Raw genomic sequence first — 13,106 nt, forward strand, 5'->3', positions numbered from 1 at the left:
CTAACCAAGACATGACGTGCCACCCATTTAAACCTCTTGTGCACTGAGCTTTTCCCATGGTGACAAATCCTCTTTTCAAAGAGCACCCAAGTCTGTTTCCCACCGCATCGCATGGCGACCTGCCCAATCCCTAAAGAACTTTCTCTGTTTACACAGAACATAATTCTGCTACTAAAACTTCTAAATCAGTATCTATATCTGGAAATGTATTTCATCTCGTTACTGTATTATTTTAGCTAGCATGACCCTTTTAAAACATTGATAATTACGAAGTATTATTATCTTAGTGTTCCAGTGGAGCAACCAAGTCACAGCACGAACGGGAACGTGCACAGGAACAGGAAAAGCAAGAAACTGAAGCAGCTTCTCCAGAAGTTTACAATCCTGCTTAAATTGTCATCTCTCTTCAAATTCCTTTCAATTATCTACATCCTGCCCTTCCAACAGTTACCCAGCTAGTGAATGGAAATTTTATTAAACTACAGCCATGCTAAATAAAAAGAGCAGCAGCTGTTGTACAGACAATTTACAGACCTACCATTACTTGTAAACTTACCTGCTTTTTCATCCTGGTTGAATCGAGAGTATTTTGAGTGCTCGAGCAGGGGCAGACATTGCTCAATAGGCGTCCAGACGTACGTCTCTGGACACAACAAGTCAGAGGGCCTGTACTGACCCTAGAAAGGAGAAAAGAGAATAAAAAGAAAAAGAGAGTAGTCGTATCAGTTGGACAAGAACACCCTGGCTACAATATTCCAAATTTTCCTATGAACAAGGAAAAATTTTAATCTAATCTACACCAAGTGAGACAGAAACAGCTTCACTGAAATCACAGGCTTGCTCCTTTAGTAATTTCAGCACCGTCTCCGGAATACAAACTTAACCTTGGCGCTTGAAGAAAAGGTAAAATTAACGTAACGCATTTCTACGGTATCCAAGATGAAGTACAAAAGTTTTGGCTTTGCTTACTGAAACTTTGTATTTCAGTTATCCTCTAGAGTTCTGCTGAGCTGGTGCCGACACTAAAAAACTCAGCACCTCCAAAAGCAGCTCTTCTCAAGTGTTGTTCATTCTAGCAAATAACGGAGACCCAAAGAAATGCTATAGAAAAAAACCCCACTCAACAGTAAGCAGGATGCTATTTTTACTGCATTAGTGACAGAGAATTTTGTTCATTGCTACTTAAATAGTAACATTTTCTTTTTAATTTATAGAGGTTTTTCCTGGAATATCTTACAGGTAATGATTAGTGAATTTCTACCATTCTTTATTGATTTATTAAAAAGATATTCTTTGCAGACATTCCCAGAGACTAAACAGCCATAATTATTTTCCTTTTAGCTACACAGAAAATCACCACCTCAGCAATAATAACCTTCTCTAATCAGATCTTCATTTGATTTAAAATAAGGTTATTCATTGGCCTATAAGTTAAGTCAGAAATCTATCTTTGAGCCATTATTCATTTAATCCATATCCTCTCAACGTTCAGAGCCATATGGTGGCAATATCAAATTTAGTTTTTAACTGAAAATTCATTTCACATATCAGCATGAAAAACAGACATACAGTAAACAGTGAAAAAGTTGAAGGATTTCAGTTGCACAGGTTTTGAGGCAACAGTTAAGAGACTGGGCATTATAAGAAGTCACACTGCAGTCGATGCAACTAAGAGTTCTTCATATCAATTACTTTAAATAGGTAATGAAAATTATCATCTTGATACAAAGTTGATTTGTTCCCCATCTAATACGAAAAAAGGCAAAGTGGTCTTGAATGAAGCTGACCAATGCTTGGGAAGGGACATAGGTAATTACTGTGACTACAGTCTGGTGCTAAAGACAAATTTTAAAAAGCCACATTCGTAAGCTCTGCTCTTCTTTCAGACACACCCCTATGCAGCAACACCCAATTTTGGAGAATCAGAAGAACCATTTTTTGAATGTTTGCAGAGATTCTCAATTCCTTTCATCCTCTTACCTTTCCACTCTTAACAATATTTATGGTAGAATTAACTTTTTTCATGATGTATTTCCCACTGTAAATTGTTGAGTAAGAAACACAGAATACTACAAAAAACAAAGTCATAACTGTCCATGTGAAGAAAAACCACAAACCACCACCAAGCTTCATGCTGAACCTTGTCAAATACCTGATGTATCTTTCTGAAATGAGTCTGTGTGTCTCTGATCTTCTCATCTGAAAACTTTCAGGATTGACTTGTAACTACCGTTGCTGGTTTTAGGTTTGTTTTTTTTTTTTTAATTAAATGCAAATTTCCATATTAAGTTAAAACAATATTCCTCCAATTCCATGGAGAAGCTTAAACCTTAAGGCCTTAGAAAATCCTCTAAAGCCAGAGAATGGAAGTGACATTATTAAATAAACCGCTTTGAAACGTTACTCTATCTAAACAGAAATAGTTGAAAGGTATGTGAAGGTAATTCTTAAAGAACACTTTTAGTCACTATTACTGAGATGAAACAATTTAAGGACTTGGGGGGGGGAAATACGCCTTTTCGGTTAGAACTAAAAAAAAAAAAATAATATTAGAACATAATTACTTGTTGATTTAAAGACATTTTCTGAAATAGCTGAATAACCAGAGCTGTCGCTTAAGCAGCGAAAGTACAAGGTGCCCATTCAGTCTTTCCTAGCAGCGTGGGTATACTCAAGGGTGTAAGGATTGCTCAGTGACTTACGGTTTGCCCGGGAGATGCTGCCCCTACAGCCTGAAATAGATCACATTCATGAAAATTATACCACCATGCAGCCCCGTTCTAAATTTCCCAATTACTGCTACAGTGTCATCTTCTGTCATAAAACGGGATGTATAAAATTAACTGCATTGCAGCATTACAAGTTTGGCTATAACAAAAAGAGCTTCTTCACTACTGAGCAAACAGTAATGGGAAAATGGGGTTATCCAAGCCACCACTGCAGATTTAGTATCAATTTGAGGCATCAAAATACCCTACTTAGGAGGGAAAAAAGAATAAATAGTTCTGAGATGACTTCCTTTAGATGTTTTCTTCCCCCAAAATTTAGAATCTTGTTAATAAACTTCCCTGACGATGTGTGAGGCTGAGCTGATGACAGAGCACTGACCAGTGACACGCAATGTAATTAGAGGTAAAAATTAAACAAGCCATTGATGCTCTTCAATGCCCTCCCTTTTTAAAAGTATTCCCAAACATACTAGAAGATATTTCTCCCGTAAAGGCATTTTATTTACTCTACTGGTTAAACCCACATCCCATGACTCATTCCATGGAGGAAGTGGGAAGACAGAGACGTATCGCGGTGAGTTTCCCAACGAACAGCGTTGGCACTGCCTCGACATTGACAGAATTAAAAAGGGAATCCACAGAATCTGTGAAATCAAATGCAGTCATTTCTAAGGGCTGTTGTCCCCTTTTTTACTCCCTTAAGCACTTACTCTCCATTTACCTACTTTCTTAAAAACGTTAAAAACTCAACATGAAAATAAACGATGAATCCACCTTCACTCCCCCCACCCCTCACATCCCCCCAGTTCCCGGGCCGTTAAAAATCTGAACCCAAGAATCCAGCCAGATTCTGCCTCAGGCACAGAAACACCTGTACTCCAAGAAAAATGTTTGTATTTCATTATTTACTCTGAAACTATTACATCATCTAAAAAAACCTGCCTCGAAGCATGCTATTTATATTCCTGCTTATTCTTAATATTGCCGATTTGCAGTATACACCCAACATAAATCCAAAATAGAAAGGGGATCTCCTGAAGGGAACCGCTGCAGAGCTATTTATCACAGTAGAAGAACTTCTTCAGGTTTGCAAAACTGTTTTTGAAAATCATTCCTCTTTGGCTTCAGATTTAATTAGCATCCGTTTCAGAAGTAATTGAGTCTATAGTAAAAACCCACAACTGAAAACATGTTGCTTTCTTTTATCTGCTAATATAAAAGCTCTTGCACAGTAGCACTGTTTATGTTGTTCAGACCATCTTGGGAATACTTAACTACAAGACTTCCAACAAAAAGTATCACCTTACAGACCTTCCCCAAGCACTTGTCTTACGTTTCAGCTTCTTAAATCCAATACCGCCTGCTGATGAAACGCACTGTCAATATACAACAACTGCACATATTTCTGCCTGTGCATCTACATTTTGTGGAGAAATATCCAATAAGACATAAAATGTGCGATTTTGAAATATTTTCAGAAATAAAAGATACGTTTGCCTAAAATTTCATCATTTTTGATGCTGCTTAAAATTTTCACGGAGATGCAGAAACACCCTTCTTGAGACAGAACGTGAACGCATTTTGAGCTGTTCTAAGGTGAGAACAGCCACCGCAGGTCATAGCAGATGTCCACAGTATACTCAAACACCGTCTCTGACGGCCGTTCATAGAAAATGCTCAGTGAAGACTAAAAGAACGGTGTAAAAGCACACAGTGTTACCCTGTCAATGCTCTCTGGACCTCCAACAGTTTGCAATACAGATCCTTCCACAACCAGGTAACTTCAGTAATAATGCATTCTGCCATTCAATAATCCTGCACAACTGCTTTAATTTACCGCAGCCTGCAAAACATAGTTCTGCTTGGTGACCATTCTCAACCCTATCACAGAAACGCAGTGAACAATCGTGGCTTTATCACCACGATTTTACAGATAAATGTGGTATCTCCATCAGTCTGAAGGGACCCGAATTCCATATTCCTCCTCTTACATAGGCTATTCCATACCTTTAACCATCCTAGTCAACCTGTCCTCTTTCCAGTTTTGCTTCCTCTCCTTTGAAACAGAGGGAAAGGGCCACGGGGGGAAACATCCAAACTGCATCGTTCAAGTAGCAGGAGAGCACAAGGTATAATAAAGAAAACCAAGAGAAAAATTGCATCTTTATAAATACGTGACTAATTTATCATACAGCTGGATTAAAAAGCAATACTGGAAATTATTACAGCTAAGAAAATCCTGCATATGTGGTTTCTCCTACCAAGTCAGCATATTGTAATAGAAATGTGACTATTTAATAAAAAATACCTCCTAGACTTCTTATTTTCACAAATGTTTGGGGCATTTTTCCTCCTATATAATATCAAAGAAAGAGCCTTTAAGGTGCTTTAGCTTATACTATTAGACATGCTGCATTTTAATTGAAAACTTCTGGAAATAAGTTTTACAGTGAGGCTACCAAGCCTAAATTATTACTTCACACCATGATATTTTTTGTTTTACAGTTTCCAAATCAGAATCAACCAGAAGTTCTCTGAACTTTTGTTCGACAGGAAGGGCAAAGGTTTTAATGAGACTTTAGTCTGGAGATTACTTTTTAAATATTTTGCAAAATCTGAGGGATTTGGTAAGCACTCGAGATGAAAAACACCAGCAGAGTTTGTTTTTGTAGTCTAAGTAAAATTTAAAATGTGAAACTACCAAGAAAGAGAATAGTCTCAAAACTGAAGAAGGTCAAGCACCAGTAGCGCTGAAAAAACAAAATAGGAAGGTTAAACACACATTTAATTCTTTTATCAGGTACAGTTTACATCTGTATTCTATTTTTTCACAATAAACCCATTGATCTTTTATTAAAAGTGAATTAAGACTGCCTTCATCTCCATTTCCAGCCAGCTGCTTAAAAAGAAGATCTCAGACTACGTAAACAAAGTAACCCCAAATTATCAACAGCAACCCATTAGAGCGAGGCAGCGCCGCCCGAGAAAGAGCGCTCCAGACTACAGGTTTATTAAATTCAGCCTTTTCCCTGAAAGACAACCCCGCTGGAATCCCAACAGCAAAGTACTACAGCAGACCCTTGCTCCCTGATTTCATTACATAAACAGAAATAGATTTTTCTCCATCCCCCGGAGAGTCCTTTGCGAGTAACTCGAACTGCCGTGTTTTCGCAGACGGAGGTCGGACCGTGCCACGCTGCGCCCGCGCCGGGAGCCAGCGCCGGCCGGGACCCACAGCTCAGCATCTGAATCCGTTTGTGCTTCCAACCATCCCCAGTCACTCACATGGGACCCATCTGGGGAAGGCCTGGAAGACTTTGGGGAAGAAAAAAAAAAAAACCAAACCAACACAAAAAAAAACCTAAACCCCCAAAAAACCCCAAACCCAAGACAATCTTCACAAATTCACTCCCACCTCACAGTCACCGATTTTTTTGATCTTTTTAAACAAACACCCCCCCCCCCCCAAAATTAATAGATCTGGAATAAATCAAGCAGCTTTATTTATCAATGAGAGATGGCTGGAGACTGCAAATTTATCATCAAAAGTAATCAGCATACAAGTATATACCACAAAGGAGTTAAATCGGCCAATGTATAGTTTGTGGGTAACACAATGAGTAAGTAACAATTTGGATTCAACCGTGGAGTCCGCAGCTGCACGTGCCAACAGGTCGCCTGATACTCCAGCGCCAGTATCACACCAGCTGATTAGCCAAACTGCAAACTTCAAATTAATTATGCAAATCAACATTTTTAGGACCCAAGAGTTGCATTCTTGAGAGCTTCGCCACCGTTCTCTCATTAGAGAATAATGCATTGTAATCCTTAAAAGATGCTACGAATAATAACCAAAATTCATTTTTAGCTCATCAAACTCAAACTACTTCTGAGAAGTATATAAAGCGCAAGGGAAATACTCCTTCCTCTTCTAAAAGCTGTGCTGATTCTCATTCTTTTAGTTACATTATCAGAGGCACAAAACCTGTGTAATGAGAATTTTACAGCCCAGCCAGGGAGCTGTAACGCACTTCCCAATACATCTCCAATATAGAAATGCAGAGCAAATCCTCACCTTCTCCTATATTGTTTAATTTTCTGTAAGTGAAATGCATATAATTCAAGTTGCATTTTGAATAGAAGTGTACCAACACTTGTTTAGATCAGTTAATTTGTTATGACGTTACTTTTTTTGCTATTTTAATTGTGCCCCACATATCTTTAAATATTTTTAAAGGAAGGGTATAATTTGCCAACTTTCACCTCTCTTCTGTTTACTTCCAAATTCAATGTTAACTATTAACAGAAATAACCAACAACAAACTCTTTCCAAGGGGAAAATAGTCATGGCACTTGTTTCCTTCATGTCTTACAACTAGTTTCCTACAAATATTGACTGCATATTCATACTTAGCTGTTTTTCACTCAATATAAAAAAAAAAAAATATCAGTGTTTCACAAGGTTTTCATAGTGTCCCTCAGGTAAATAAAATATCTTGGCTGAGTGTAAAACAGATTAAGATAATGAGTAAAAGACAAAAAGGAAGACAACCAAGATTCGTGCTGAATGCCCTACAACTATCACACCATTAGTTGGCCATTAACTGTCTACATGCTCTTAACCCACCACAAAAATGGACTGAAATTAAATTGATCTTAAATTTCACTCTGATTTAAGGCACTTTATTTGCCTATGGCGGTGTGCACAGAAGCACTTACAAAGAAATACTTCCCCTCCCCTCCTTGAAATACTTCCAGAAAGCGTTATCATTTGTTTTCCCAACACACGCTGCTCCTAGGAATCTCCTGAATTGTTTGGATTCTGCTATCTTCATAACTCGGTGTACACTCTTAATAGCTGCTTTCACCTTGTCCACTTTCATAAAAATCATCTGAAATATTTAACACTTTCTCACCTGCTTTTGATACTGGAAAACGGCCAACAGGTGTCTGAAAAGGCTCATGGACTGCTAGAGAAAAAACTGCTTTCCATTGAGGAAAAAGGGGAAAATTTGGGACAGGGGTGTGGTTTTTTTTTTTTTTCCTTTAGTTTCTAAACTCCATCCAGCTCTTCTTCCTGCTTTTACACCCCAATATTATCTTTCCCTCCACTCGCTGAGTGTAATGAGCTGCGGGAGCCTGTGGACGTTTAGATGACAAGCTCCAAGCTATGAACTGCCGCGCGTTAACACGCCAACGTGCCATCAGCACGATGCAAGAAGCCAACACAGCGCTCCTTTAGATAACATATCTCCACGACCGTACTCAAACGGACCCCATTATCTTCTCTAACACCACCGTATTAATCAATGAGATAATTCTGCTTTCAAGTTGGAAAGTTAACAGTAATTAGTAGGCTCCAGAGTTTCTCTCCGCTGTCGGGGAGGGCTGCTGCAGCAGCGGTGTGTGCACGGTGGCGTCACCACCTCTGTTTTTATCAGCTTGGGATGCAACTGGGCAGAGCTAAAGCCAAGGCACAGCTCTGGGCACACTCTGTCAGCCACTTCCAAGCGCTGCTCTCTCCTCCAAGACTTCTTGCCAAGAGATTGTTCTATTTCATTTATAAAGACCAGTAAGTGAGAGTTTTCCATTGCCTGTATTGAGCAATTAAAGCCACTCTACGTGCAGTCACCATGCTAATGGCACTGTATCTGAAATAAAGCCAGTGATTAGGCTTGCACAAAAGACGAAGAAAATGTGTGTGTGTTCTGGAATTACATCATAAAACCTACACTTCAAACTGATGACTAGACAGACAAACACATATTTAACTGTATACTTACAAAAAGGTAATTTAAAGAGAACTTTTGCAGGGGGGCGGTTGCCAGGCTTTTATGTTCATATTCTTTGCGTTTTGAGATTTACTCAAGCCAAGGGGTGTCTAGTGTACACTAACATCTCTGAACCTGGACATAAGCCATTAAACATCTGTGCCTATTCCCGCCCCATACCTGTTCTCACTCGTTTATTCTCTGGCTGAGACAGACAGACGGGTGGATACATACACTCACAGACACACACGCACACACAAGTCCTACATTTACCGTTCCCAGATTTCAGTAAGCTTCATCTAAACTGTGAATGTCACTAGGCCGATTTTGCCATTTATACGGCCTTTCGCACTGTAGAGACCACAGTATAAAACATTACAAAACGGTCCCTTCAAGACCAATAAGGAGCATTATTCACCCCCCAACAGGTACTGGACCCCGGTCCCAGTCTTCTGCTGACCGAAACAGCACGTTTATGGATTCCGAACTGCCCTCAGTTGGCTGACTGTTTATCCAAAGCTGAAATAATAATGTCCAAATGACAGACAAGGCTGAAGACAACTTCTGAAACCACAAAACAACGAGAGATATTACAAATACGTAGCTACTTGAAAAAGCTTCTGTAAAATTAGGGTCACTTTTTAAGCATGTTTTCTAAGTACTTTTACGTCACCAAATTATTGATGCATCTATTTTGCCTTTTTGTATTTCCCAAGGTGCCTTTTTTATTATTATTTCTTTTTTGCTTATATCTGCTATTGAAACCAATTTTAGCTTTTAATGTTGCTACGTAAACTTTGTGTTTGGCACACAAAATAAGAGATGCTGATACGGGATGGTACTTCCAGGAAAACCACACCACATTCCTGACTGGAATTCCAGAGACTGCCACCAAGAATTAATAAAACATTGTGTAGCTTCAAATATTGCCATTTTATCTCTCTCGTTTACTAATATTTAGTTATCAGTGATACTAAACTGGTGGAATAGTCACATCGACAGAAGACTGAAATTCTAAAGAATGTTTCTAATTCATTTGTGCACATTTACAGAGCGAGATTGCCAATGAAATTAAAACAGCCATAGGTTCAAAAATTTTACAGGAAAAAACACGTCTTTGTGATTTTAAATAAAATATATAAAACCAGTTAACATTTACTGGAAATTGCCATTAAACATCCAGTTGGGAACAAGCTAATTAAAGACGGTACCACACAGACACACTCCTGAACCTGAAGCTAGTATCCGTCTTGCCCATAAAGAAGCTACTCAAGAATCCTAAAACAAAAGTAGCACAGTTTGAGAAAGCTTGAGTGGAAAACAATATGAAAGAAGAGTTAAGCTTGTACTTTTGATGAATATTAGCTTCTCTGAATTTTAGCCAACTTTTTCAACAACTTAAAAAAACACCGAGTGTATTACAGGAAAAAAAATGTAATATGCATTGTCTTTTTACTTCAAAAAACAAAGGTCTTGAGGAATAAAAATCGTATGATAACTGAAATGGAACTTGTTTACTTGAAATCTGCTGCAGAAATTCTTAAGGAGACTCTAGCATTAAACTTGGAAAGAGAGATTAAAAAAAAAACTACAACAAAAAGATAAAACCCAAGCAGGGGCCTCAAGAGGAATGCTTCATTAGAGACACACCGACTATGTTGACTTAGGTCTATCTCAAAAGGAGTTTATTTTGGCAGCTGTGAGAAGCAAAAGGAAAAAAAAAAGGGAAAAAAAAGAAAAGAAGTGAGTGTTTCAATCATGTGGATTGCATATCTTTCTCTTGATGAGCAGCTATAAACTGACAATATTTTTTTAGTTCATTAAATGTATGAACTTAAGTATTAAAGTTTATTTTCTTATATTTAACATAAAAGCAAAATAATCACAAGAAAAATATGCACAACCTAATATATCATACTCACGCTTTACACTTACATACACAAAATTGTCCCATTGATATCAAATAGCTTTAAACATTCACTAATACCTCATTAGCTGGAATCCTATCTAAAAGAACAGCATTCATCTAAGCAGCTTACAGACGTACTCCACAGGAAAGCTACATTAATGCCCTGTCAGAGAGGCTTCAATGTCTAGTTATCGAAGTAAAAACACTACAGACCATGTTTATTTAATAGAAAAAAAATATATCCAAACACAAAATTAAATTGATAGAATTTAAATGAAAGTGAGCATGTTTTCAAATATTTTTCTGTACAGCTGCACAGGGAACCAGAACATTGAACATTCACCAGAACTAAACCACCAGTACAACAGGAATGGGTGTGAGGGCAGTGTCCATATTTCTATTTTTTAAAAACATTGACCATGATTATAATGTAGCAAAGAGTAAACCAATGCAAATTAACTACTGAATCCTTTGTGATGATTAAAAAGAAAACAGGGACTAAACCCGCTATCCTGACTGACATAGAATCATCATAGAATCGTAGAATGATTAGAGTTGGAAAGGACCTTGAAGCTCACCTAGTTCCACCCCCCTGCCCTGGGCAGGGACACCTCCCACCAGCCCAGGTTGCTCCAAGCCCCGTCCAACCTGGCCTTGAACACCTCCAGGGATGGGGCAGCCACAGCTTCTCTGGGCAACCTGCGCCAGGGGCTCACTGCCCTCACAGGACAGAATTTCTTTCTGATATCTAATCTAAGTCTCCCTTCTTTCAGATCAAATCTGTTTTTTCTCACCTTTTAAAGCAATAAAGACCCTGAATAACTCTAAAGGATGACACAAGAGGAAAGCAGGTACATTCTACAGCAAGATACAGTATTTACTTTTCAGGTAACTATAAAGTCTCAAATTTACTCTTTTAATACCTACGTAACACATGCATTGCTCTTGCAGCTTAACCCAACTGCAGATTCTCGGCTTCTGCATAAAACTGTTCACTGCTGCGCACCGACAGGGCGCACAGAAACCTGCGTTTCTTCCTGGCTGTGAACTCCTCTGTATTTTTAACCCTTTGGACAATTCTGTGCCTATGTGCCTATCTTCAAATCAAAAGCCCCATTACAGCTGCAGTGTTCTGTGGTTACCTCCAAGCCCTTGTGCCATTTTCCCCGGCAAGTACCAGTGCTCATCAGTGTCCAAGCCTTCCCCATCTTTCCTAGCGTCTCTCCAACGACTCTACTCAACCAGTTTTCTCTGGAGCCCCAAACCTTCTCTTCTCCCAGCTCCAAAACTCAACCCTTCCTCCCACTCAACCACCCACGAGCCCCCCACGCCGCTCAGAGCACAGACCAGCACGAGCTGCTCAGCGACCCTTTTGCTGCTCAGCCTTACAGGTCAGAGCTATCTCCCCATTAGCACCTACAGCCACCGCACCACCACCGGGAACACTGCCTCTCCACTAGACTTTCACAAAGTCTCGCTTCTGCCTCTAACGGAGTTTCCAAAAACACACAGAACTTGTTAAATATCTATCCAGAGAAGACTCTCAGGGCAAGAAAATAAGACCTACCCAGGCAAGTCTGGGCCGACTGTAGCTTTATACTGAATAAATAATTTCATACTTCACCTTCACGCATAGCTGCTGACCCAGCCTGCGGAATATTTGAAGACATAATAAATATTAGACTAATTGAGGGCGTTTCAAATTGTGAACACTGATACTCATGAGTTGAAATATACTTCTAATTAAGAATTCAGATGTGAGACGTTGGCTTTCGATTAAGATACGCTACGTGAGATTTCAAAAGCATTTATAGTATCTATGCAATTAATCATGTTGAAAAACAATGTCACTTTAAAAATTGTCACTCCAGCTTTTTCTGTGTCTATTTGTTTTCATGCATCTAAGGACAAGAAATAATATTCTGAATCGATAATTCAGAACACTACAAGAATTCTAACTTTAAGGCATTCTATCAATATATTGAACACTTGACAGTTTTTTTTTTTCCAAGTCCAACAATAAAAAACGTAGTAAAAGCCGAATAATTTACCTTTAGTCATTCAACATAACCGAGTATTGAAGAAACTACTTCAACAACAGTGGTACATATATGCAAATAGATGTTAACAGTAATCTTAAAATAGTAGAAAAGAGTAAAATGGTAGGACAAAGTGGAGAAAACAGCACAGGAAAGCTTATTAGTAAAAACTTAATTTCTGCAGGATCTTGACTAAATAATATTGCGAAATTCAAGTTAACATATCCTTAACACACATAAAAATATGTTATTCAGACTAAGAATCTGAAGGAGAAAATAAGGCAATGATAAATCTCAGTGTTTAAGTGTCTACAATTCATATTACCAGGATCGAGCAACACACCTCTGCCAAAAAATCTAAACCTACCTGTCTCCCCTACATCTGCAGATTAAAAAATGAAAAAATAAATAAAAAGGCTTGCTTCACCACAGTATTCCAGGCACGTGTTAGAACGCCAACTTTAACAGCAAGTAAAGCAACAGCTATCTGTACAAAGTACCAACAAGTATTTGTACAAAAATTCTAGACCACCAAAAGAAGTGCACTTTAAAAGAAGTTTCTTCTATTGTGCCTGAAAATGTTTATTTTCATAGCAGATTTTCATTGATGAAATAAGCAATCTAATTTTAGGTCCATTTTGTTTGTCAAGTGTCTGTT

The 13,106-nt window shown here is 38.5% G+C and overlaps 1 protein-coding gene across 1 annotated transcript in view; it reads right to left on the minus strand.

The window, feature by feature from the left end:
- The window catches only part of ATE1 (arginyltransferase 1), a 79,203-nt gene that overhangs the window by 17,928 nt on the left and 48,169 nt on the right, over positions 1 to 13,106 (minus strand). The window contains exon 10 of the mRNA XM_009881593.1: positions 557 to 677. Within this exon, the coding sequence (XP_009879895.1) occupies positions 557 to 677 (121 nt within the window). The remainder of the gene's footprint in view (positions 1 to 556; positions 678 to 13,106) is intronic.

This window comes from Charadrius vociferus, unplaced genomic scaffold, assembly GCF_000708025.1.
Source record: "Charadrius vociferus isolate BGI_N301 unplaced genomic scaffold, ASM70802v2 scaffold282, whole genome shotgun sequence".
In the NCBI taxonomy this organism is placed as follows: domain Eukaryota; kingdom Metazoa; phylum Chordata; class Aves; order Charadriiformes; family Charadriidae; genus Charadrius; species Charadrius vociferus.